This window comes from Suncus etruscus, chromosome 3, assembly GCF_024139225.1.
Source record: "Suncus etruscus isolate mSunEtr1 chromosome 3, mSunEtr1.pri.cur, whole genome shotgun sequence".
In the NCBI taxonomy this organism is placed as follows: Eukaryota; Metazoa; Chordata; class Mammalia; order Eulipotyphla; family Soricidae; genus Suncus; species Suncus etruscus.
The window spans coordinates 19,516,180-19,543,826 of NC_064850.1; the positions used below are offsets into that span (position 1 = coordinate 19,516,180).

At 46.1% G+C, this 27,647-nt stretch overlaps 1 protein-coding gene across 1 annotated transcript; it reads left to right on the plus strand.

Moving 5' to 3' along the window:
* The first annotated feature begins 622 nt into the window (after positions 1-622).
* On the plus strand, positions 623-26,692 carry BATF (basic leucine zipper ATF-like transcription factor). Its single transcript, XM_049770518.1, has 3 exons — positions 623-685; positions 3,744-3,848; positions 26,483-26,692. Exons 1-3 carry the CDS (start codon positions 623-625, stop codon positions 26,690-26,692), a joined length of 378 nt encoding a protein of 125 aa, XP_049626475.1.
* The last annotated feature ends 955 nt before the right edge of the window (positions 26,693-27,647 follow it).

Here is a 27,647-nt window from a genome sequence, read left to right on the forward strand (position 1 = left end):
CCAGAGTGCCAGCAGAAAGATACCCCAGACTAGTTGCTCTGTTGGAGGTGAAAACACCAAGGCGGTGGGTGACAATGGAAACTCTTTCCCTGCTGTCCTCTTCTTTCTGCTTCTGTTGACAGGAGAAGGCTTTGCTCACTCTGCTGGGGCTTTCCCTCCCTGAGCTGTTTTTCTCTTTTATCTCCATCAATTGAAGAGCCCTCTTCTGCCCTTCAAACTGTCAGAAGGCATCTTGGGTTTTTGTGTACTTTTTTTTCCCCCCTTTCTTTCACGTTTTTCACAAAATTCTGTGGTCTTTTCCCAGAGATGTCTTTTCTCTCAAATTAACTTCTAACTTGAAGTTTCCGCCCATGTGACTTCCAGCCTGAGTTACCAGAAACCACAAGAGAGAGAGAGCCCCAGAGCTAGCGACATGTCCCTGTGGGGAGCAGAGTGTCTGCACCCTCGAGTAAGGAGGACACAGGTTGCAGAGCAGGCAGAGGAAGGACCTGTGCGGGCACCTGTGGAAGGCGCCTGGCTGGTGTCCCAGGAGCCTGGGAAGCAAGAGGCCTGTTGGTGACACGCAAGCCCAGAGGCCTCTGCGGTGGAGGTGGAAACGCGGGGAGCCCGGAAGACTACAGCCATGCCTCACAGCTCTGACAGCAGCGACTGCAGCTTCAGCCGCTCTCCTCCACCCGGCAAACAGGTAGAGCCCCCACAATCCCCTTCCCTGCCCTTCTGTTTCTCTTGGCAGGGAGGACAGGAAGAGAGTCAGGTGTCCAGTCCTGCCCTGGGAGCCCAGGAGACTAGGGCACGGGGCTCCTGGGGGTAAGAACTCCACTTGACTTCAGACAGGGTGTGAACAGCTCATGGGTGCTGAATGCTGGAGACCCTCATCTCCGGCCCCCCTTGCACACTACCATAGCCACCTCTCACCCCAGCTCCTCAAAACTGCCCAGTGCCTCAGCCTCAGCTGCCTCCTACCTCAGGAAGCTTTCTAGGAAGACAGAAGAGAAAGAACATCAAAGGACTCTCAAAGGTCTCTTGGAGGAAGGTGTTTGCCTTTCTCTTGGCAGTCAAAAAAATGAGGCAGGAGTGCCAGAGCAGTCTGCCTGCACCCCGTACCTTAAAACCTGGATAGGTTCTTCTCCAGAGAGCGACATCAGGACAAGAGAGAAAGGGGATCAGAAAAGGAACATTTTCAAAGAAAATTTGATGGAGGAAATGCCCTGGACAGCACAGAAAGTCTAATTTCATTGACTGGGCACTGTCCCCCCAATACTCTCCCACCTGGCCAGGCACAGTCAATACTGCTTTGTCGTGAGAGTCTGAGCAAAAGGAGGAACACAATTTCAGGAGGTGGCGCTGGAGATATTCATATTAACTGTGTCATGTCAGGAGAAATCAGAGAGTTAGGGGTGACTGGGAATACTTGGGGTCTCTCTTGGGCCTTCCAAGTTTTCGACCTGAATGTTGTCATAAAAGCAGCGCCTCCTGCCTGCCTCCCTGCTTCTGGGCTTTCTCCTTGCCATCTTCCTGGGCATCTATCTCTAGATGTCATCTAAAGGAAGAGTCTGTCTTCTTCATCCATGAGCTGAGCTTTTGTCTCTACACATGCTTTGGAAAGTGTGTTCTTTGCACAGAAAGTCAACAGGGCTTTCAAAATGCTGTAGCCCAAATAGGAGTATGAAAGCATGTATCATGACCTGTGACAAAGATTGAACAGGAGAGCATGGATTGGAAGCAGTCTAGTGGGGACCACTAGAGGGAAAACAGTCCTGTCCCTTCTGCTCAAGATGGTATCAGGGCAACTTACATTGCCTGGAAGTCTGCCCCTCTTCTTAGGAAGGAAATTACTCATGGCCTCCATGGTAACTGGGTTCCCCATGCCCCCGAGAGGAACAGCACTTCCTTCCTTGCTAACCCAATGTCTCTTACCCAGGGGCCTGGGTGCACTGGGTGTATGCATGAAGGGCACAACAGAAGATGAGTCTATTTGGGGCAGCATGGGCTATCAGAGGCATGGGGTAGGCACCACCAGAGAGTGGTAGCCTCCTGCACAATGGCCAGGAGGAAGCTGAGCTGCTATTTCTGCCCGAGAAGTTCACATTCCCATCTCTGGGGTTCTCTCAAAGAATACCCAGAGATCCCTCACTTTTCTTTCTCACACCATCCACTAGCTGAAGTGCCAGGCCTTGCCTCTGCCTTGCACCTGGCACTGTACCGAGAGACAGAAAATTTGAGGCTAACAAAGATCTCAGATTGATATGGAAAAGAGAAAGGGCTGACTCTAAGTGGAGACCACTCCTAGAAGTGGAGCAGAAGACATGTGGTGTACAAAGCAGTGAGGTGCTGGAAATGATGATGGTGCTTGGGGGGGGGGGGGGCAACATTAGATGCAGCCTTGGAAATAGCATGGCTCCCCAAAGGCTATGTTCTGGCAGCTTCTGTCCTCTCCTCTATAAGATGGAAATAATAATATCAACCTCACCTAGTTGGGTGTGACTTCAGAGCATTCTAAAATCACTTGCCCAGAGTGGGTATAATGTAGGCTCAACCACAAAATTTTGGGAAAACATAGCAAGAAGGTTCTAGATTCAGAGTTAGAGAGATAATACAGTAGTTAGGGCATTTGACTTACACTTGGCTGACTCAAATTTAGTCCCTGGCATCTCATCTAGTTCCCTAAGCATTGTCAGGAATAGATCCTGAGTGCAGAGGTAAGACTTGGGCATCACCAAGTATGGCCCCAAGATAAAGAGAGAGAAAAGGTTCTAGTTCCAAAAGTGAGAAAGTAGAACAGCTTTTGAAAGCTGATAAAGCAAAGTTCATCATTCAGCATCTTAATATTATTTCGAAAACAACCCCAGCACCATCACCAAAAAAGTTAGAGATGGCTGGAGCGATAATGCTGTGGGTAGAATGCTTGTCTTGCATCTGACTTCAATCCTCAGCATCCCCTATGGTACCCTGAGCACTACCAGAGGGTACATAGCCAGTGCCTGAGTGCAGAGCCAGGAGTAACCCCTGAGCATCAGTAGATGTGGCCTAAATATCAATTTAAAAAAATTAGGGGCTGGAAAGATAGCACAGTGGTAGGGCATTTGCCTTGCATGCAGCCAACCCAGGAAGGATGGTGGTTCAAATCCCAGCATCCCATATGGTCCTCTAAGCATGCCAGGAGAGATTTCTGAGCACAGAGCCAGGAGTAACCCCTGAGCACCGCCGAGTGTGACCCAAAACCAAAATAAAATAAAATAGGGCCCAGAGAGATAGCACAGCGGCATTTAAAACCAAAATAAAATAAAATAGGGCCCAGAGAGATAGCACAGCGGCATTTAAAACCAAAATAAAATAAAATAGGGCCCAGAGAGATAGCACAGCGGCGTTTGCCTTGCAAGCAGTCGATCTAGGACCAAAGGTGGTTGGTTTGAATCCCGGTGTCCCATATGGTCCCCCGTGCCTGCCAGGAGCTATTTCTGAGCAGACAGCCAGGAGTGACCCCTGAGCACCGCCAGGTGTGACCCAAAAACAAAAACAAAAACAAAATAAAATAAAATAAAATAAAATAATTAGAGACTCAGGTAAATGCTACTGATGCAGAAGACTGTCACTCTTTGGGGTTCAGGCTTTTATAGTAGGATGAATGGGCAAAGAAGAGGATGAAATGGAAGGACTGGTACTGGCATCAAACACCCTGTGAGCCGACTCTAATCCAGCAGCAGTGAGCAAGATAGTCTTATTCTGTTCATCCCTGTTTCCAGGACTCATCAGATGATGTGAGAAAGGTTCAGAGAAGGGAGAAAAATCGCATTGCCGCCCAGAAGAGCCGACAGCGACAGACACAGAAGGCTGACACCCTGCACTTGGTGAGTGCCAGGCCTTTCTTTGTGGCCTCAGTAGTACTCTGCTTCCCACCATAGACCCTGGGGTCTGAGCTTTGGATTTGACCTGGGTAGGGCTGAATCTTTGGGAAGAGGTGAGGGGTGTGGGGATGGAGGTGGAGAGGGAGGCTTTGAGATGACTCTGCAGGGGGACGGACTGGGTTAAGAGGCTGGACCAGGATTAACTGCCCAAGAGGGCAAGGAGTAGGTGCACTGAGTGTGGGAAGCCCAAGAGCCTGAAAAAACTCAAGAAAGGGGGAGCCAGAGACAACTACACCGCAAAAGGCAGGCCTGTCTTCAGGAGAAATTAAGGAGGTTTCAGTGCTTTGGGGGAGGTCAGTGCCTTTCCAAGCCATCCCTGTGCTGGGATCACCTCTAGCCACAGTCCCAGCTCTGAAAAGCAGATGGGGCAGCCTCCCCACCCACCCACTGGGTCCTGCCTTGACCCAAGGTGGTCCAAGAGAGGAACAGAGTGTACATGAGACTCCTCCTCTCAACACCAGGCAGGTTGGCTTTGGAAATTTCTGCCCTTTTGAAAATGTTTTGGTGGTTCTGGTAATTAAATCCAGAGCCTCACACCTAAGCATCCTTTGTTGGTTTTTGAGGTTATTTGCTGTTTGTTGTCATTTTTATTGTCTTGATTTGGGGGGGGGGTGGCTATCTGGCTGCTTAAGCTCAGGGCTTACTCGTGGCTCTTTGCTCAAGGATTAGTTCTGGTGAATTTGGGGTACCATACAGAGATTGAACCCAGGTTGGCCATATGCAATGCAAGTGGCCTACCTGCTGTACTATCTCTAGGCCTTCCAAGACATAAATATTTTTATCCAGAATATTTTCTCAAGGGATCTATGAAAAGTATACTTACCTGACATAGTACAGCCCTCTAGCACCCTGCTAATAGATTTATTTATTATTTTTGGAGCATATCTGGTGGTGCTCAGGGTTTAATTCTGGCTCTGTATTTAGGGATTATACTTGATGGAGCTCTAAGGAACCATAAGTGGTGCCAGGGATCAAACCAAGGTTGGCCATATGCAAAGAAGATGCCTTACTACTGTATTTACTCTCAATCTTTCTTTCTCTCTGACCCCCCCACATCCATAATGGTTTTAATGGTAAATTGGAAATTGGCATCATCAATAATAGAGCTTTTATATCTTTAAAAGGATGAAATAGCAATCAAAGAGTTTCAACAGTTTTTTTTTTGGGGGGGGCCACACCCATTTGGCGCTCAGGGGTTACTCCTGGCTATGCGCTCAGAAATAGCTCCTGGCTTGGGGGGACCATATGGGACACCGGGGGATCGAACCGCAGTCCTGTCCTATGCTAGCACTTGCAAGGCAGACAACTTACCTCTAGCGCCACCTTCCCTGCCCCAAGTTCCAACAGTTTTAATTTTTATCTTTAATTTTGCATCTTTGAGAAGAAAGGTTGGGACCACACTTGCCATATTGAGGCATTTCTCTTGACTTTGCTTTCAAAAATTACTCCTAACAGCACTCAGGAGAACATATTGGATGCCAGGGATTGAACCCAGATCAGATGTGTGCAAGGCAAATGCCATATCCACTGTACTATCCCTATGAGCCCCAATTAAGTTTTAATCTTAGGTAAGATATGTAGATTCTGGGAAGAGATGCTGCTTTTAACTTCGTAAGGAGGCAGAGAATCCTATACTAATCTCTCTACTTAGATGCTTGTGATTTATTTAGAATGTATTTATCCTCTCTATTGCAGTCTAACACCATTTAAAGTTCATAAATTACCTGTTTGATTCAAAAGAAAATATTTGTGCATCAGTGATAACTCCTTTAATAATTATGATCGGCAGCCCAAGTTGTTGGTAACCCTACTACCAATAGCTAGCTCTGTAGGATAGCACAGAATGAGGGGATGACCACATTCTCTGTTACTATTTAGTCTTGGGCTATCTAGAGGCAGAGCAATAGTACAGTGGGTAGGGCATTCACCTTGCTTGTGTCTGACTTGGGTCCAATCCCTGGCACCCCATATGATCTCCTGGGCCTACCAGAAGTGATCCCTTAGCACAGAACCAAAAGTAAACCCTGAGCACCACCAGGTGTGACCCAAAAACAAACCAAATTATTCTGCTCATTCACTCTTGAGTCTGATCTAAACCAGTCTTTTTTAGAGCCAGCAAATAGACTAGCTGAGAAAAAAAAAAAAAAAGATTAAGCCTCTCTTTTCATACGAGTTGGCAATCTCCTGAGACTGGCAAACTGCTCTAGCTTCTTTATAAATAACTTTGTAAGCAAAATAAAGAAATAAATGTAAACTAAAAGTCCGAGTTTGAATCCCAGCTCTGTCACTCACTATCTGTGTGACTGAATTTAATTAGATGTTCTTAGCCTGCCAAGTCTTGGTTTTCTTCTTGATCAAACATGAGATGACAGGAGTTGAGGAGATAGATCAAAAGACAGAGAACGTGTCTGGCATATACCTTCCATCCCTGGCACCTAAGCAACTCCAGGTAGAGCCAATTTGGCTCATGAGCACTGCTGGGTAAGACCCCTACAAAAAAGTGGGGATAAGTCACAACTTCATATGAATAGAGTATACATGGTACCAGAGCAGTGGCACAAGTGATAGTGTCTTTGCCTTCACGGGCTGACCTAGGACAAACCGCAGTTCAATCCCCCGAAGTCCCATATGGTCCCCCAAGCCAGGAGTGATTTCTGAGTGCATAGCCAGGAGTAACCCCTGAGAATCACCAGGTTGGCCCCAAGACAAAACAAAACAAAACAAAAAATATGAATAGAGCATACAGAGAAGTAAGGGCCTAGAATATGATGATTATTCAAAAATCACATAGAATGAATAATATTAAAAACAGTTCTTAGCATTTATTATAAGAAGTAGAATAATCATATCTAGAATTACAGGGCTGAAGGATTTCTTACAAATTGGAAATTTTGTTTTGTTTTGTTTTTGTTTTCTGGGTCATATCTGGCAGCGCTCAGGGGTTACTCCTGGCTCTCTGATCAGAAATCACTCCTGGCAGACTCAGGGACAATAGGGATGCTGGGACTCGAACCGAAGTCCTTCTGCATGCAAGGCAAATGCCCTACCGCCATGCTATCTCTCTGGCCCCACAAATTGGAAATTTTAAATGCAGTATTTTTTTGAGGGGAGATGGTTTTAGACCACACTGGCAGTATTCAGGGGCTACTCGTGGCACTGTCCTTGGGGTACCATATGCAGTGCCATGGATAAATCAGGGATTGGCCACATGCAAAGCAAGAACCTAATCCTACTGTACTATCTCTCTGGCTCTCAGACTCACTTTGATGCTTGAAGCAAATATAGCTGAGACATGGTCCGCAGGGTATGTTTGGCCAATTCTAATGATGGAGAGTTCCTTCCTTCCCTCATGAGCAGAGGTTTATCCCTATTCTGACACGCATCACTGTCTCCCCGAAAATTCCACCCACTGGTGTTCCTTCAACCCTTCGGGGACATTTTAATGCATAATTCTTCTTTGCTGTGGCTAGGTTCCACACTCTGGTGCAGCTATGTCTCCAGAGAGACACGACTTAGAACCAGAGTTAGCCCCTCTAATTCACTTCACCAGTTACAACCAAATTGAACTCGCCTCTGAAGCTGGAGGGCTCTCCCCAACCCCAGCTGCTTTCTAGAATATTCTATCTCCCCTGATTGGGTAAATAAACTCCTCTTCCCCTCTCCTTTCTCTGGAGCCCCTAATTTCTCTCTTCACCTTGCAACCGAGAAACAGGCACAGCTGAGACTGAGTTTACACAGCAAACTCAATGGTTGTAGTCAAGGCAACTAAATATTTTTTGAGGGCCTTGATTAGATGTATAGGGTAACAACACAGAACAGTCACCATTAAACAGAGAGTTTGAGATATGACTAGCTTATTTCCTCTCAGACAATCATCACCCATCCACAATCCTCTTTACTATGTTTGTAATTTGGATAGAAAACCTTCCTGAATACTGGCAATAGTTTACCTAGTAGGGCGAGTGCTGGGTCAACTCTTTCCTGCTTGCCTTCCCTACTCAACTTCACACACTGAAGTTCTAGAACCATTCTTTTTTTTTGGGGGGGGGCACACCCTGCGTTGCTCAGGGGTTACTCCTGGCTGTCTGCTCAGAAACAGCTCCTGGCAGGCACGGGGGACCATATGGGACACCGGGATTCGAACCAACCACCTTTGGTCCTGGATCGGCTGCTTGCAAGGCAAATGCCACTGTGCTATCTCTCCGGGCCCTCTAGAACCATTCTACAGTCCTCAAACAGAGTCCTAGAGTCATTGTCCAATAACTTGAAGAATAGGGTCAGGAGTTACTGAGAGTAGTATATCGGGCTTGGAAAGATAGGACAGAGAATATGAGCTTCCCTTACATGCAGCTGATTCCAGTTTATTTCTGGTTCATATGGTCCCCAGGACACCACCAGGAGCTATCTCTTGTGCAGTCAGAAGTGAGCTCTGAGCACACCCAGGTGTGACCCAACTCCTGCCTGTCCCCAAAGGAAAGTATATCAAAGTCAAAATAAATGACAGACTGCAAAAAAATCTATAAAACATATGCTCCGAAAAGAGCATATTTACTTAACATGTGAGCTCTTATGAATAATAATAATTCAAAAGAAAATATGAGTAATGATTAGTAGCTGACAATTTACAGGAAGGGTGGGAGAGAAAGAAAATGAAAAGGAAATAGGGGAAAACATGACAAAGCAACAGTAAGACTGCCAGGCTGTGACCAAAAAAAAAAAAAACTAAACTAAAAAATATAAATAAAAGAGACTGGTCAGTGGTGCGGGGTGTAAGGTGTCTGCCTTGTGCGTGCTAGCCTAGACGGACTGCGGTTTGATCCCCCCAGAGTTCCATATGGTCCCCCAAGCCAGGAGCGATTTCTGAGCACATAGCCAGGAGTAACCCCTGAGCGTCACTGGGTGTGGCCAAAAAACAAAAAACAACATATATATATATATATATATATATATATATATATATATATAAAGTTTGCCAAAGTAAAGAGGCATCACTTTGCCATCACACACTGCCAATAGTCATCTCAATCAGTATCAGTGACCACAGGGCAATTGGATTAGATCTATGCAACTTAAGTACACAACACACTGTGAAATTTTGCAATTTCACTTCTCAGAGTCTATTTTTCATTGTTATTACTGGTTTTTAGACACACATAGCAGTGCTTAGGGATTACTCCTAGCTCTATACTCAGGGATCACTCCTGACAGAGCTCAGGGTACCATATGGGGAGCTGCAATTCAAGTTCAGGTCAATCACATGCAAAGTCTTGCCCACTGTAACAGCCAAACCCACAATATATATATATATATATATATATATATATATATAATTATATTGAGGTAAGATCATTATTGCTGCATTTTGGGGGAGGCCATACCTAGTAATGTTCAGGGGTTATCCTTGGCTCTGCACTCAGGACTTACTCCTGGCTGTGCTCAGGGGACAATATAGGATGCCACTGGATAGGACCTGCATTGGTCTCATGAGGAAAATCATCGTATGGGCTGTACTATCACTCAGACTCTGATTGCTGCTTTTTTTTATTGCTGTTGTTGTAGCAAAGAATAAAAATAAGCTAGGCACCAATCAGTCATAGACCAACCAAGAAAACTGTTTTCTTTCTTTTTCTTTCTCTCCCACCCTTCCAGTAAATTGTCAAATTGCCTCTTCAGTAGAATAACATGAAGTCCATAAAATATGAGTCACATTTGAATGATTTAGTCTTAAAAGATTATCAAACTCCTTCAGTAAAGAAGCATAAACTTGGTATACAATTTGGTCCTCTGCATAATTCTGGCAGTGCCAGGGGTTGAACCAAGAGGCACACATGTATGCGACCTCTGCATTGTTTAAGAGCTATGTGTCTAGTTACAGAGACAGTACAGGGGGTAAGATGTTTTCCTTGTATGTGGCACACACTGATTCAAACCACAGCACCACATATGGTTCCCCAAGAGTGATAACTGAGCTATCACTAGGTGTAATGCAAAGAAATAGCAAAAGCACATATGTATAAGCTTGACTTTTTTCAAGTAAGATAAAGTTCCTCCAATACTACAAACAGGATAGGATCCAAAATTATCGATTATATTTCAGGAAAAAAAGTAGAAGCCAGAGAGATGGTATAGAAGTTAAGATACTTGGCCTTGTATATGATCAACCAGGGTTTGATCCCTGGCACTGTATATGATCTCCTGAGCACTTCTAGGAGAAATTCCTAAGCACAGAACCAGAAGTAGACTTTAAGCACTGCAGGGCAAGGTTCAGCTCCCCCAAATCTTCTAATATACATAAATATTTAATTTGGGGAGAGCACTCATAAATATAGAGCACCTGCTTTGTCTACAAGAGCCCTGAATTCTGCTTGATCACCTGAGACCACTATTTCTGAGCAATGTGCTGAGAATGACCCCCAAATTCCACCAGGTGTGGCTCCAAAACCACTCTTATTTATATTCATACTATGTAATCAAATTCTCAATGTCAACCATCACTTCATTGGATTTTCCTAATTTTGATTTGAAACACAAAATAGCCTTCATCTGTGATGCTTTATCCCTAGAATATCTTACCTAATCCTCCATGACCATCTCTGGCCTTTGGGAGGTCCAATTGTCAGTAGGGATTTGAAGAATTGTAAGAGCTACAGTGCAAGATGTGCTACCTCAGGGAGGGATGGAAGATGAGTTTTGATTGAAAACTGATTGTATGGGCATCCTGGCTAATTGGAGTGCCTCTCAGTAGCCTTGTAACCAGAAGGGTTTTGAGTCAGTGTCTAGGTCAGGACAAAATAGAACTGATATCGACGAAGAAACAGTACTCAAAATATCAAACACAGGCCCGGAGAGATAGCACAGCGGCGTTTGCCTTGCAAGCAGCCGATCCAGGACCAAAGGTGGTTGGTTCGAATCCCGGTGTCCCATATGGTTCCCCGTGCCTGCCAGGAGCTATTTCTGAGCAGACAGGCAGGAGTGACCCGTGAGCAATGACGGGTGTGGCCCAAAAACTGAATATATATATATATATATATATCAAACACAGAGGCCAAAGTGATAGCATGGAGTCATGATGTTTGCCTTGCATGCAGAAAGATGGTGGTTCGAATCCCAGCATCCCATATAGTGCCCGAGCCTGCCAGGAGTGATTTCTGAACTTAGAGCCAAGAGTAACCCCTGAGCGCTGCCGGGTGTGACCCAAAAACAAAAAAAGGGGGGGGGAGGGGCAGAGAGATAGCACAGCAGCGTTTGCCTTGCAAGCAGCCAATCCAGGGCCTAAGATGATTGGTTCGAATCCTGGCATCCCATATGGTCCCCTGTGTCTGCCAGGAGCTATTTCTGAGCAGATAGCCAGGAGTAACCCCTGAGCACCACCGGGTGTGACCCAAAAACCAAAAAAATATATATATATCAAGCACAGAGGAGAGTGTAGGAGAGCTCATATGTCTAACAGGTCCAATTTCGCTTTGAAGATGGAACTGAAAACAAAGTAGAATAGCAGCTGGGATTTCAGATGTTCTGCAGATGAGGGCAGCTGCTTGCCTGTAGGCAGCTCCTGAGAAAGTCTCACACTCATTCAAGAAAAGAGAAAGAGGGGCTGAAGCAATAGTATAGTAGGAGGGCAGCTGCTTTGCATGCGGCCAACCCAGGGTTCAATCCCCAGCATCCCATATGGTCCCCCAAGCTCACTAGAAGTACAGTAATCTTTAACCACTGCTGGGAGTGGCTCAAAAAAAAGAGAGAGAGAGAAAGAGAAATTACAGGTTCCAAGGTAAATCTTTAAGGCTATATATTAAAAAAATATGAGGGCCAAGGAGTGTAGCTTACTGGTAGATTACTTTCCTTGCCTATATGAAGTTCTGGATTCAACCCCCAGCATTGTGAAAAAAATATAGACATATATGTGATATTATGAGTGTTAATTATGCATGAAGTGAAGCTTTCAGAGCATCCTGTGTGAAATAAGGTACTTCACACAGAAGGAAATTTGAGTCCTGGAGAAAAGGAAGTTGAGCAGAAATGATCTCCTGAACCTCCTGAGGATGACACTGTTGTTTTTGGCCTTCTAGGGAGGCCTGGAAGAAAAGCCTGTTTATGGTGCTTTCCCAGCCTGGGAGCTTTTTGGTTTTCTGAGAGGTCATATCATAAGATTTAATAAATGATCCCAAAACTACATCAACCACAGGCAATTGGAACATTTTGGCTAACCACCCCCCTTTTTCTTTAAAAAAAAAAAAGTGTAAAATCACTGAGCCACCTGTGAAATAAAGCACTTTGCTCAGGTTTCTATTTCTATTAACTTAAGTTTATTAAATACATGTTAAACATATGACTATGGACAAAGCATTGTGTTGAGTTCAACTTGACCTCATTTAATTTATACAAGAACCCCCTTTTTTTATAATTCTCATACTATAGATGAAATTATTTGTCTAAGGCTGTATAGTTAATCAATAGATTTGCCTGACATCAAGACCCATCTCCTGCTTCCTATGATAACTCTGTCTTTTTCAGGAAAAGTGTCTGTTTTCAAAGTGAGTTTAAATGGCTCCAAGGGTGAGAATGCTCCAAGTCTGGAGTGTAATATGCTTTACATGTGGGAGCCCCAGGTTTGCTCCCCAATAGCACATGGTCTCCCAAGCACCACCAGGTATGGGCTCAAACCCAAAAAAAAAAGAAAGAAAGAAAATTGGGACAGGAAGGAAGGAAGGAAGGGAATCTATCCATTTCCCCTAATATTCTTTATTTCTCTTCCAGACTGCATATTTTCATATTTTTATATTTTTAACTTTATCCATTGGTTGATTGATTGGTTTCTGGGCCACACCCAGCAGTGCTCAGGGATCACTCCTCACCCTACATTTATAAATTAACCCTGGCAGGCTGGGGGACCACATGGGATGCTGGGAATCAAACCGAGTCCCTGTCAGGTGGGCCACATATAAGGTAAATGCCCCACTGCTGCACCATCTCTCTGGCCCCATATTTTCATTCTTTAAAACTTAAACTTTACTTCCTCTATTTTGAGGCCTGGTTGAGATAGCTCTATGCAATATATAACTATAGCATTCAAAACCTTTTGGGGGAAGTTAACAACTACTGATGATCAGGGGCTACTCCTAGTCCAGTGCTCAAGAGGTCAGTCCTGGCACTGCTTTCCAGACCAACTCTGACATCCTTCACGCAAATCATGTACATCAGCCCTTTGAGCTATCTCCCCAACCTTGAAACTTTTTGTTTGTTTTGGTTTTGTTTGGTGACCACTCCCAGATGTGCTCTGGGCTGACTCTTGGCTCTGTGCTCAGGGATCATTCCTGGCAAAGCTCCTGTGGTGCCAGAGATTGAACCTAAATCAGTTGTATGCAAGACATAAGAGTCTTTATGGGGGATTGGGGCACACCCGGTGGCACTCAGGGGTTACTCCTGGCTCTGTGCTCAGAAATTGCTCCTGGCAGGCTCAGGGGATCATATGGGATGCCGAGATTCGAACCAATGACCTTCTGCATGAAAGGCAAACACCTCACCTCCATGCTATCTCTCCAGCCCCAAGACATAAGAGTCTTAACCCATATCTCCAGTCCCAGAAGTCATTTTTTCAGAAATCTATATAGAAATAAATAGCAACATCTTGCCTGAGAATGCCTCTTAGGCAGAAATTTCAGTTAGAAAGGATATGAAGGGGAAAAGGCCACACAAAGATGCTTAATTCCTTATTATTTGTGAATAATAACCATTAGTAATACACAATTGGACAAATGTAAATCAACAAATATGAAGCATATTATGACATGCATACAATAGAATTTTATGCTGACAATAAAAGACTATGTGGACCTATATTTACCAACCCAGAGAGATGTCAGTGATAGAGCACTGAGTGAAAAAAACAAATGACATGGAAAATGCAGACTATGATCCTATTCATGTAAATTGTGAATTGGGGGAATAAAGAGATATTTGCATACATAAAGAGCTGTCTGAAACCAGGGATGTGATTCAGTAGTGGAATATCTTTCTTGCATGTATGAGACCCAGAGTTTAATAGTAGGTGCTTTAGAGAAGGAGGGCGAGGGATGTGAAGAAATGTCTGGAAAATTTTCCTCCAAATTCTATTAGGTATTTTTCTTTCTTTACTTTTTTTTTTTGTTTTCTTTCCTTTTTCTTTCTCTTCTATTCTATTCATTCATTCATTCATTTTATTTCTTTTTTTGGTTTTTAGGCCACACCTGTCGGTGCTCAGAAATCACTCCTGGCAGGCTCAGGGGATCATATGGGACTCGGGGATCAAACCTGGGTCCGTTCCAGGTTGGCCACATGCAAGGCAAATGCCCTACTGCTGTGCTATTGCTCCAAACCAATCTTTTTTTGTTTTGTTCTGTTTTGTTTTTGTTTTTGTTTTGTTTTTGGGTCACACCCAGCAGCTCTCAGGGGTTACTCCTGGCTTTGAGCTCAGAAGTCATTCCTGGTAGGTTTGGAGGACAATAAGAGATACTGGAGATCAAACCTGGGTTCATCCTGTATTGGCCGCATACAAGGCAAAATGCCTTACCAGCGGCCGGAGAGATAGCATGGAGGCAGGGCATTTGCCTTGCATGCAGAAGCACAGTGGTTCAAATCCCAGCATCCCATATGGTCCCCTAAGCCTGCCAGGAGCAATTTCTGAGCACAGACCCAGGAGTAATCCCCAAGCCAGGTGTGACCCAAAAACAAAAACAAAAAAACAAAAAACACCAAACCGCCTTACCACAGTGCTATCTCTCCAGCCCCTCCAGCCCCTTTCTTTCTTTCTTTCTTTCTTTCTTTCTTTCTTTCTTTCTTTCTTTCTTTCTTTCTTTCTTTCTTTCTTTCTTTCTTCTTTCTTCTTTCTTTCTTTCTTTTTCTTTCTTTCTTTCTTTCTTTTCTTTCTTTCTTTCCTTTCTTCTTTATTTCCTCCTCTCCTTCCCTCTTTTTCTCTCTCCCCTTCTTTTTTCTTTTTCTTTATCCCTTCCTTTTTCTCTTTCTTCCTTCCTTTCCCCCTTCCTTTTCTTTCTTTTTTCTTTCTCTTTCTTCCTTTCTTTTCTTTCATTTTTTTGTAGGACTTAAGAAAACCATCAGTAGTACCAGAGATTAAATGATGTTTCTTTCTGAATAACTATGTTTGAGTTGTATACCTTAACTTCTATCAATGTTCTGTATTCTAATGACAAATGCATATTATTTTAAATTTATTTTTAAAACCGAGGCTAGTTTCACTTGGGTCAGAAAGCCTATCTAGGCTGTGCACTGGTCTCAGGAATGAAGGATCAGTCCGGTTAAGTTGGGGGCAGGGTGGAAAGAAAGTTCACACTAGACTTTCCCTACAGAAAATCTGTCCAAGACAGAATACCACAGAGGCAGGAAAGGGACAGAGAGGGCAGGTAGAAAAAAAAAAGAAAAGAAAAGAAAATCTGTCCAAATAATACTTAAGATCCCATACCATTTTTTAACAACTGCCTGTTCAATAAACATTATCAGGCTCAAACAAAATAAATAAAGATTTAGTATTTATACTTTATAAATATCCTTTTAAAGAAAAACAGCAGGCCTCTAATAGGTGAGTGAGCAGAAGCAATAAACAGCAAGTTGATGTAACATTTTTCCTACATTTTCTATTCTGATTGTGCAATCAGAATATAAACTGAGGGTTTCTCAACCCTCGCACTATAGACATTTTTATTTCTATATTTCTTCATTGTGTGTAGGAGGGTGTCCTGGACTTATAAAACAAAAATCTAGGGCCAGAGCAATCATACAGTGGGTAGTAGGTGAGCTTGCCTTGCACACGGCCAATCCAGGCTTGATCCCCAACATTCCTTATCATCTCCCAAGCTTGCTTGGAGTAATTTCTGAGTACAGAGAAAGGAACAAACCCTGAGCATTGCCATGGATGGTTCAAAACCAAAAACAAATGGATAAATAAAAAGAAACAATTCTTTCACTCATGAAAGATCAATTATCTTCTTAGTGTCAAGTGTGGTGTGTTCCCTGAGCCAAGAACAGAGCAGAGGAAGAGAGACTGAAATACTGATTTCCCAGGTCTTCCATTCAACTGATAATCAGACCCAAGAGTAGACGCATATACTCACCCTAGGCCATGGAGTGTGCTTGGGAGAATATCAAACAGTGCAATGCTGCAAATGACTATAGGAAGGACTGCATGGAGACTGACAAAGGAGATGAAACATGAGGCCAAGGGAAAAGACAAGAAAGAAGCTCTCAGCGATATCTTGGGCCATATAAAACATGTCCAAAAGGTGGCAAGATGTCTGTGCAGCCTGCAAGGCCAGGGAGGGATGAGCCCTTGCCCCCCAGGAATGCTAGGGGAGGCTGCAATCCAACATGAGGAGGCAGCAAAGAGAATTCAAATCTTGCTTCAATTCTTACCTATGAAAAAGGAAACAATGGGGCTGGAGCGATGACACAGCGGCTGGGGGTTTGCCTTGCAAGCCGCCAACCCAGGGATCAATCCAGGTTTGGTTCCCGGCATCCCACATGGTCCCCCGAGTCTGCCAGGAGTGATTTCTGAGTACAGAGCCATGAGTAACCCCTGAGCATGCTGGGTGTGCCCCAAAACAAAAACAAAAAAGAAGGGGGAGCATCTCCCTGAGATATCCAAGGACTTAGACGAGAGGAAATGTAGAAACAAAGCCATATTATACAAGGGGGGGGGATGGTGCACCATACCTGGAAGTACTCAGAGGACCCTATACAGTGCTAGAGAATGAATCAGAATCACTGGCATGGCTTCATGTGAGGAAAAGTGCCTTAATTTTATAGTATCAGTTCCCATATTGTTCATTTTTTCTGTTTATTTTGTTTTGCATTGGGGAGAAAGTTCTTTTTTTTTTTTTTTTTTTTTTTGGTTATTGGGCCACACCTGGTGGTAGTGCTCAGGGGTTATTCCTGGCTCTGTGCTCAGAAATTGATCCTGGCAGGCTGCGGGACCATATGGGATACCAGGGATCAAACCCAAGTCGATCCCAGGTTGGCAACGTGCAAGGCAAATGCTTGCTACTGTGCTATCATTCCAGCTCCAGGGAGAATTTCTTTTTGCTTGTTTCATGTGGAAAGCCTGTCATTTTCCTAGAAATCTTTTAGGGGACTAAAATTTTCCTCTTGAAGACATGATGCCCGTCTTTTCAGTTGTTCATAAACTCTGACAGAACATAAACTGCTTCAATGACTTGTCTGTGGGGCTGAAGTGATAGCACAGTGGTAGTGTGTTTGCCCTGTATGCGGCTGACCCAGGACAAATCGCAGTTCAATCCCCAGAGTCCCATATGGCCCCCTAAGCCAGGAGTAATTTTTGAGCGCATAGCTAGGAGTAACCCTTGAGTGTCACCAGGTGTGGCCCAAAAAACAAAACAAAGCAAAATGACTGGTCTGGGCACCACAGATAGTTCAGTGCCCTATGCTTGGTATGGGGTAGTCAAGCCTGAGCTCTGGAAACTACAGACAGCGTTCTCATGTGGCCTCATCACTACTCCCAACCATCAACCTCAGAGAACAAAAAAGCCTGGAACCAAGCCTTTAACATGAGGTCAGGGCAATAGTACAACAGGGAGGGTTCTAGCCAATCCAATTTTGATCCCAGGCACCACCTATGGTCCCCAAAACATGCCAGGAGTAATCCCTGAGCATTGCATGGGTGTTGCCCCCGAACAAACAATTACATAAAATTATTTGAGCAATAGCACAGGGAGTAGGGCACTTTCTTTAGTGCTTCCAAACTGTATTCAATCTACAGCATCCCATATGAAACCTTAAACCTTAAGTCTGCATCCCTCGGTGCAGACTCAGGAGTGAGTCATGAGCATTTGCAGGTGTGACTCCCCCGAAAATTAATAATTAAATAAAAAATGTGAATACAGGAGCTGGAATAATAGTACAGCAAGTAGGGTAGGGCAGTTGCCTTGCACATGACTAGATTCAATCCCTGACATCCAAAGCTCTGGCAGGAGTGAACCTTGAGTACAGAGCCAGGAATAAGCTGGATGTGGCTCAAAATCTTTGAAAGGGGGCCCGGAGAGATAGCACAGCAGCATTTGCCTTGCAAGCAGCCGATCCAGAACCAAAGGTGGTTGGTTCGAATCCCGGTGTCCCATATGGTCCCCCGTGCCTGCTAGGAGCTATTTCTGAGCAGACAGCCAGGAGTAACCCCTGAGCACCGCCGGGTGTGGCCCAAACACCAAAAAAAAAAAAAAAAATCTTTGAAAGGGAAATAGAAAGAACTAGAAATAGAAAGGGCTGAAGCAATAGTACAGCAGTAAGTTGTTTGCCTTGCATGCAGCCTTCCCAGGTTCGATCTCCAGCACCCTTTATGGTCTCTAAGCATGCCAAGAGTAACTCCTGAATGCAGTCAGGAGTAATCCCTGAGCATCACAGGCTGTGTGCACAATCCAAACATGTAAACTTAGACTTTGCACTGATGGTCATTACCTGTTGCTTATTTGTTTTCCGGAATGGCACTCACTAACATTTCCAACCAGGGCTGCATTCAGTTCAAAGTAATAAATTAGCATTGGGAAGTCATGTTGGCCGATTTGTTTAGCTTTTTGTTTTGTTTTGTTTTGTTTTGGGGTCACACCTGGCAGTGCTCAGGAGTTACTCCTGGCTCTACACTCAGAAAGCGCTTCTGGCAGGCTCAGGGGACCATATGGGATGCAGAGATTCGAACCAATGACCTTCTGCATGAAAGGCAAATGCCTTACCTACATACTATCTCTCTGGCCCCCAGCTTATTTTTTTTTTCTAGATAACATAATGTTTACAAGTGTACAGAACAGGGATAGTGCAAAGTTTTCATTTAAAAAACAAAACTAAGGGGGCTGGAGTGATAGCGCAGTGGTAGCACCTTTGTCTTGTACTCTGCTGACCCAGGACGAACCTCAGTTCAATCCCAGGCATCCATATGGACCCCCAAGCCAGGAGCGATTTCTGAGCACATAGCCAGGAATAACCCCTGAGCATCACTGGGTAGGTCAAAAAATACCCCACAAAACTAGTGACCAGAGAGATTGCACAGTGGTAGGACATTGGCCTTGCACACAGCTGACCCAGGATGGAGCTGGGTTTGATTCCCAGCATCCCATATGGTCCACCAAGACTGCTAAGAGTGATTTCTGAGCCCAGAGCTAAGAGTGAGCATAGCCGGTGTGGCCAAAAAGCAAAACAAAACAAAACAAAAAACCTAAACTAAACTAAAAAAACAACATTGGGGGTTGGAGGTAGAGTGGGTACAGCATTTGCCTTGCACCCAGTCTACTTAAGTTCAATTCTTGGCACCCCACATAGTCATCGAAGTCCAGGAGTGATCCCTGAGAGCAGAATCAAGAGTAAGCCCTAAGGAATGCCAGGTATAGAAAATAAAAATGGGAGCCCAAAGAGATAGCACAGCGGCGTTTGCCTTGCAAGCAGCCGATCCAGGACCAAAGATGGTTGGTTCGAATCACGGTGTCCCATATGGTCCCCTGTGCCTGCCAGGAGCTAGTTCTGAGCAGACAGGCCAGGAGTAACCCCTGAGCATCGCCGGGTGTGGCCCAAAAAATAAAATAAAATAAAATAAAATAAAAATGGTTGCTCGCTCTCTTTCCTCTTCTCTCTCTCTCTCCTCTCTCTCCTCTCTCTCTCTTCTCTCTCTCCTCTCTCTCTCTCTCTCTCTCTCTCTCTTTCTCTCTCTCTCTGCCAAGGGGAGGCACTTAGGACACATGTGAAGTGAGTTGAGATATTGGTCACTAACGTGGTCAACGCAAAGCAATGTCATAGTAGGCCTCATGGCCTAGGTATGCTCCAGACCACAGAGTCCAGGATGTGGCCAACTCCTCGTAGACAGATAATAAGGCCCTTAAAGACCTAGAGATGAAGCTGGAAGGCAGGAAGGTGATGATTTCTCTAGAAGCAAGTGGTTCAGTGCAAAGACCCAAGTTCTCCTGATTTCTTCCTTCACAGCATCTCGCTTCCCCATGATTGGTGAGAGAGACCTTCAGTCTCCAAAGGTCTGGAGATGCACCTCTTAGGTTGCAGGTGTTTCAGGTCTCTCTTGTAGAATGTGGACCTCCCCTCTACTTGCACTGTGAAGAGAAGAGTTGGTGGCAGCCCGGCCTGAGGGCTGAGCTTCCTACACCATTTATTGAGTGTGTGGGCGGGAGCTGAAAGGTCACCCCACCAACACATGACAGCACAAACTCTTGAGGAAAATAACACAGGGGCTGATTTCCCCCCTTCTAGAAATTATGGTTAGAAAATTTGAGGAGAGGGCCGGGCGGTGGCGCTGGAGGTAAGGTGCCTGCCTTGCCTGCGCTAGCCTAGGACGGACGCGGTTCGATCCCCCGGTGTCCCATATGGTCCCCCAAGCCAGGAGCAACTTCTGAGCGCATAGCCAGGAGTAACCCCTGAGCGTCACAGGGTGTGGCCCAAAAACCAAAAAAAAAAAAAAAAAGAAAATTTGAGGAGAAAGTTTAGGTGGCCGACCAGGTGGAGGACAAGCCCAGGCCAGAATGCCGGGAGATCCTCTCTGGCCTTCATCCTCAGTGGCTTTCCTGTGGGTAAGGGACCTGCCTGGGGATTCCCCATCTTACAAGAGCTCTGAAGTGACCCCCTCCATGGCCCCTCCAGTAGGGAATTTCCCAGCAGGTTCCCACACCCCCATGAAGCCTCCTCCTCCAACCACTAAGCTACTTATGGTTCATAATAAGGGGGGAAAGGAGCACCAGAGGACCCCACAGGTGTGGGGGACACTCATCTATTTTGCATACAATGGGAAAGAAGGAAAATGAAACTGGAAAGTCAATGGAGTGGAGCTCTGATGAGCAAAGGTTCAAACTGTGTCAGAAGCAAGGGAGGGTGGAGAGGGGCTGGAGCAATAGCACAGTGAATGGGAAGGGTTCTGGCCTTACATATGGTGAACCAGGGTTCGATCCTTAGAACCCCATATGGACCCTGGAGCCTACCAGGAGAAATCCTGAGTGCAGAGCCAAGAGCACTGCTGAGGTCCTGAACACTGCTGAGGCCAGACCACAAGCATTAACTGTAAAGTACAGTGAAAGGTGAGATACTGTGGCCAGTAAGGGGTTTGCCTTGCACGAAGTTAACCCCCAGCATCTACCCCCAGTTCCACCCCCAGCATTACATTGTTCTCCAAGCACCTCCAAGTGCAAAGTGCAGAGCCAGGATTAACCCTTGAGCATTGCTGAGTGTTCCCCCACTCCCACCACAAATGGCAAACAAGAATGTCATCTATCACAGTGGGTCACTGCTGAAAGAGTAAATGTTATTATAATTCTAAAGTACTAAAGTATGACTCCAATGTACTTAGAGGAATGATGGCAACTGCAGTATGGTCAAATACCAGCATTTGAGGAAATAGTCCTGAAGTCAAGCGATCCTAAAGTTCAGTCTGTAAGTCAGAGAAATAGCACAGCCAGTAGGGTGCATGCTTTGCAAGCGACTGGCCCAGGTTCGATCCCCCCGCATCCCATATAGTCCCCTAGGCACAGTCAGGAGTAATTTCTGAGTGCCGGCAGAGCCAGGAGTAAGCCCTGAGCACAACTGGGTGTGGTTGCAAAAAAATTTTTTTTATTTTTAACTAAATAAAAATTCAGTCTGCATATTCTCATCTCCCTGTCCCAAATTTTCTCTCTCTCTTCTCTTTCTCTCTCTTCTCTCTCTTTCTCTCTCTCTTTCTCTGTCTGTCTGTCTGTCTGTCTGTCTGTCTCTCTCTCTCTCTCTCTCTCTCTCTCTCTCTCTCTCTCTGGAAATTACTCTAGCTAGTTACTGTACTCAAATAGAACTGTTTTGGTGTACATACAGCGGGATCCCCCTTGCTCAGGCTGTCCCCCAAACTAATTCAGAAGCCAACTGCTGGCATAAGTGATCTGCTGCTCCAAGGAAGACTCATCCTTCTGGTCTCCAGAGGGAGAAAACGAGTGGCTAAAAGTCACCCAGCACTGTCTCAGGGTTCTCTTGGAATCCAGACCTGCTTCTGCAGCTGGACTGGCCTAGAGTCAGTGGTGGAACAAGCTCTCTGCAGAGCCAAGCCCTCCACTCCAGGAAGGCCAGGATGGGCTCTGAGATGGCAAATGCAACCAATGCAGGATTCCTGGGTTGTCACTAGTTTAAGGCCTGTGGAAGGCAGAAGCGTCCCTTGCAAGACTCGACCCTCCCGGTAGCAGAGAGCTTGGGGTTGAGAAAGGGGAAGTCCCCCAAGCTGCTCCTGCCAAGGGCTAAGGGGCCGCTAAGCAGCCCCCCGCTGCTGCTTCCGGAGCTGAGAAAATAAGACCTGAGACCGGCTCCACAAGGCAGGTTTCCAGGGCAGCTGAGGCCAGGCCTCGACTGTGGGGGTGACACCTAGGCAGGGCTGGTCCCAGAGTCTCAGTGGGCTTCGTCTTCCCATGGAAGCCGTCAATATGCAGCATGCTGGGCTCCTGGACCACTGCAGGACCTAGATACAAGCAAGTCCCCAGATGTTGCACTCGAGGTTCCTGGGGACTCAGATGCAAACTGGTTCCCAAGTGCAAATGAGCAGTCCATCCCACCTTCCCAGATGGCCCCTCTCTTCTTCTTGTCCAGGGTTCTAGGTCTCCATGGGGGTGTGAAGGAGTTTGAGCACCCTCTCTTGGGTAAAAGCTTCCCTGGACATTCCTTCCAAGGTTAGAGTAATGGAGGGCTACTGCGAGAGAGGTCTGCAGCCACTTCCTCCTGCAAGGGGATGCAGCTGAGGGTGGGGGAGTGGGGGATTGTGTGTGTGTGTGTGTGTGTGTGTGTGTGTGTGTGTGTGTGTGTGTGCACCAGCCCAAGTGCAGCCCAAGGCAGAGCTAAGTCTCAGGGACACACACACACACACACACACACACACACACTGACCAAGTGCAGCCCAAGGCAATGCTCAGTTTCAGGGACACACACACTGCTGCAAGAGCCTGGCTCTGCCATATGGGGGACAGGGAGCAGCCACAGAGAAGCCAGAAAGGAGAAGGGAGGAGGAGGGAGGAGGGAGCCTACCACTTCCCGCAAACTGGGGGGCCTCCCTCTGAGCGGTGGGGCCCGGTCCGCCCACCCCACCCTGGTGCCTGGGGTTTGCCCAAGCTCTGCAGAAGCAGAGGTTACAGTAAATGTTGACACCAGTGGAAACTCTCAGAGGGGGTGAAGACAAGGGCTAGAGAAAGGGACCAGGACCCCAGTTCCCGTCTTACCAACGTCCCCCACTAATCTCTCTTACCTTTCGGGAAAGTGGGGATGCCCTGCCTCCAGGATGTGCCTGGAAATCAGAGGGAAAGGTGAACGAACAGCATAGAGTCTGTCTCCATCTCCTGGGCGCTGGCACCCGACTGGTTTCTGCCCCACTATGGAGGGCAAAGGGGTTCCTTCGGACTGACCTAGGTATTTTTTGAGGATCAGACCCGGAAGTTGAACAGGATCTTATCTGTAGGTGAAACTGGCTTGGTAGGGAAGGTCCCATCATTGGTTTGCAAGGGAGCACCAGGACCAGAGCCATAATACATATTGCAACAGGTACAGTGTTTGCCTTGCACAACACATCTGACCAGGGTTGGATCCCCAGCGCCTCACAGTCTCATGGTCCCTTGAGCACTGCCAGGAATGTTCCCTGAGCACAGATCCAGGAGCAAACCCAAAGTGTGGCCCAAAACCAAAAAGAAACAGGTGCTGGAGAGATAGCACAGCAGCAGGACATTTTCCCTGCAAGTAGTTGATCCAGGATGACGGTGGTTCAAATCCCGGCATCCCATATGGTCCCCCGAGCCTGCCAGGAGCAATTTCTGAGTGCAGAGCCAGAAGTAGCCCCTGAGCACTGCCGGGTGTGACCCAAAAACCAAAAACCAAAAAAAAAAAAAAAAAAAAAAAAAAGAAGTCCTTGGAATTGGAGAGAACACCAAAGGACTGAGTGCTCACTTTGCATGCAAGAGGCCCAGGTTCAATCCCCAGCACAGGGCCAAGAGTAGCTCCTGAGCACTGTTGCATGTGAGCCAAATGAAAGAGATAAAAACAAAAAGTACCAGGAGCCTCAAGTGCAGAAGTTGGGGGAAATGGCAGTGAAACCAGCTCAGGCTCCTCGTGGACTTTTGTGAAGGCAATTTTTTTGATTTTGGTTTTGGGGTCTCGTCCAGTGGTGCTCAGGGGTTACTGCTGGCTCTGCACTCAGAAATCGTTCCTAGCAAGCTCAGGACCATATGGGATGCTGGGATTCAACCCACCATCCGCCCTGAATCGGCTGTGTGCAAGGCAAACGCCTTACCTCTGTACTATCTCTCTGGCCCCAAATTTTAAATGTCAAGTACTCTTAGAAGCTACCAGACTTTTTTCAATCAAATTCTAGTGCAGCATTGATGTCACCTGTCCATTAACAGTTGCATTCATTGTATGTGTCTGGAGTTTATTAAGTGCTTGGATGGGAGCCAGAGAGATAGCACAGGGGTTAAGGCACTTGACTAGAATGCAACTGGCCCTGCTCAAAATCTTGGCACCATATCTAGTCCCCTGAGCACCACCAGGAGCGATTTCTAAGCACAGAGCCAGGAGTTAAGCCCAGAGCACAGCTGGATGTTGCCCAAAATCTGCTCCTCCCCAAAAAATGAATTCTTAGATAATCAAAACAAATTTAATCTTGTTTAATCTGTTTGGAGTTTTATTTTGTTTAGAGTCACAACCAACTATGTTCAGGGATCACTTCTGGTGGGGCTCTGGGAACTAAATGGAGCACCAGAGATTGGGCCCAGGCCAGGTGCCTGCAAGGGAAGCGCTTTAACCACTGTGCTATCTCTACAGTCTCTAAACCTTGTTTTTAAAGTCATCTGATCATTAGAATTACCTGGTACCTTTGTTTAATATTGAAATTTCTAGAATTCACCCCCACTTCCAAACCACTGAGCTAAAAATCTCTAGATTTCAGGAATGGGCTGAGACTTTCAAAGTTTCAATAGACTGAAACATTTTGGTTGTTTGCTTTACTTTTGAGGCCACACCTGGTAGTATTCAGGGATCACTCCTGGAGATATTTGGGGGACTATATGGGCTGCTGGGGATCAAGTCTGCAGGACAAGTGCCCCACCTGCTTTGCTACTGCTCCAGCATCGAAATTATTTTTATTTATTTGTTTATTTATTTATTTTTGTATTTTTGGGTCACATCCAGTGGTGCTCAGGGTATACTCCTAGCTCTGCACTCAAAAGTTACTCCTGGCAGGCTCAGGGGATGCCGGGAATTGAACTGGGGTCCATCCTGTGTTGGCCACATATGAGTCAAACACCCTACCACTGTGCTATCAATTCAGCCCCTGAAATCATATTTTTAACTGAACCTCAAAATATTTCTAAGACTGGTAACATTGATAAATTACTCAAATCAAATACAACATGAAAAACAAGGTCTACTCTACAAATACTAGGTTGTTACTTAATCCAAAACATATCTGCAAGTCCCCTCCCCAAGTTGACACCAAAGGTAGCAGCAATAATCCGTTTTAAGGAAAATAAACCTTAAAATCATATTTTAAGATGTCTTAAAGATGGGCCCGGAGAGATAGCACAGCGGCGTTTGCCTTGCAAGCAGCCGATCCAGAACCTAAGGTGGTTGGTTCGAATCCCGGTGTCCCATATGGTCCCCTGTGCCTGCCAGGAGCTATTTCTGAGCAGACAGCCAGGAGTAACCCCTGAGCACCGCTGGGTGTGATCCAAAAACAAAAACAAACAAACAAAAACAAGATGTCTTAAAGAAGATGCTGGGATTATGAAGATGGGTTCATTTCCTGTAAATACTTGTTCCCAGAATGCAGTCCTCCCCCCCACACACACACAATGATCCCTGTGGTCCATACTCAGTGGTCTGTACCTGGACATCTCTTTCTTGGTTAGGATAGATTTGATAGCTTCCCTAAGCAATAAGGGAAATGTTAATGGTGGGAGGAGAAACATTCTGGGGTACTCCACACATTTGGAATACCCCAGAATGTTAGAAAGCAAACATTGGTGAGCATAGAAGGAGTAAAATGGAATTTTGTGGTGGGCGGATCATTTCCTATTTATGAAGAGCCTTAATATTCTGGAACCTGGATGGAAGTAATAAGCATGAACTCTGCAAGAAAGCAAACACGGTAAGGCCTGTAGAAATGAGGGAGACCATTTTAGACTGGGCTACCCACAGCCACACTTGCAGAGAGCAGGCCTGGTCAGAGGTCCTGGGAGTTCGGGCAGGCACAGGGCAGTCTCCTGCCCCACTCGCGTGTGCATTCACATGGACGTATCTGGGAGGTGAGTGCGAAACGGCTGTGCTTGCAGGTCAAGCGAGGCGATGTTAGCAAGTGTGTATGGTTCAACCCAGTAATTCTGCAGGCACCCATAAGCACATAGTAGATGCACATACATGCCACTTTATAAATAAGAGTGCACCAACTTGTGTGAGTGCAGAGACGCTCCAGGCGCCTTTCTGCACAGCTGTTAAAGTGGAAACCAAAATCAAATCCTTCTGTTGCCAACTCCATGCCCACCCACTCTCTCTCCACAGAGGTATTAATTAATCTGCTGTCCCTGTTTGTTCTTCCCCCCTCACAGGAAAGCGAAGACCTGGAGAAACAGAATGCAGCCCTGCGCAAGGAAATCAAACAGCTCACAGAGGAAATGAAGTACTTCACGTCGGTGCTGAACAGCCATGAGCCTCTGTGCTCCGTCCTCACCCCCAGCACGCCCTCGCCTACCGAAGTGGTGTACAGCGCCCATTCCTTCCATCAACCCCACCTCAGCGCCCCGCGCTTCCAGCCCTAAGCTTCCAGAGATGGAGGAGAGAGCAGAGACCTGACCCGCTAGCTGCCCCGCAGGCCTCAGGCCTTAGGCAGCTGTCAGACCTTGGACCATACCTCAAGCTGGATTCCAGGAGGCTGAGGCCCGGATGAGGAGGGCGTGCAGGACAAAGCCACTGTGGATGAGAGCAGCCCCTCTGGCAGCCCCAAAGCCTGTCTCGAATGTGCTGGACCCCTGTTTGGGTGGGGACGCCCATCTGGAGTCAAATCAAGCTCAATGCCCAAGTCTCATGGCACAGCTAGAGAAGGACAACGAGTGTTTATTTTTCTAAATAAATGTCTTAAAAGAAACCAACTTGTCAAGGCTCTTCCCTCTTTCCATTACTCTTCCCCTGGAGACCTGAGGTCCTGTGGGGTACAGGCTTTCCTTGTGCTGGGCCCTCAAAATCCTGCTTGCTCCAGAGAATCTGTCAACCTCTTTTGCTTCTCCACGATTTGCTCACCTGCTTGGGAAGTGGGATTCTCTTTCCAAGCAAAGCATCTCCAGCCCTCCCTGCAGCATCTTCTTGGTTTCCCATCTTTCTTTTTTTCTTTCAGCTTTTTGGCCACATTCAACAGTGCTCAGGACTTAACTCCTAGAGTGCTGGGTGAACTCTACATGCTGAGGATTAAATTTGAATCATCAGGCAAGGCAAGAGCCTTACACTTACTATCCTGTCTCTCTGGCCCATCTTCGTAGTTTTCTGCTCCAGGTCACCTCACTCTGGCCATACATGGGGGACCATAAATGGTGTCACGGACTGAACTGAATTGGCCATCTGCAGGGCAAGTGCCCTATCTACTACACTATGACCATTCAGGGGGCTCATCTCTTCATCCAGGCTGCCCCACTCAACATGGGTCTATTTAAACACACCGTGTGTGCGTCCTGCTGCTGATGAGCATCTCTTGGGAGGTGGTTAAGAAGGAACAAAGGTGCT

Excerpts from the sequence above, each read along its gene's own strand:
- BATF (XM_049770518.1), top strand. The coding sequence starts at position 623 with ATGCCTCACAGCTCTGACAGCAGCGACTGCAGCTTCAGCCGCTCTCCT. Across the intron at positions 686-3,743 it reads CTCCTCCACCCGGCAAACAG|GACTCATCAGATGATGTGAG; the intron begins GTAGAGCCCCCA and ends CCCTGTTTCCAG. Across the intron at positions 3,849-26,482 it reads AGGCTGACACCCTGCACTTG|GAAAGCGAAGACCTGGAGAA; the intron begins GTGAGTGCCAGG and ends CCCCCCTCACAG.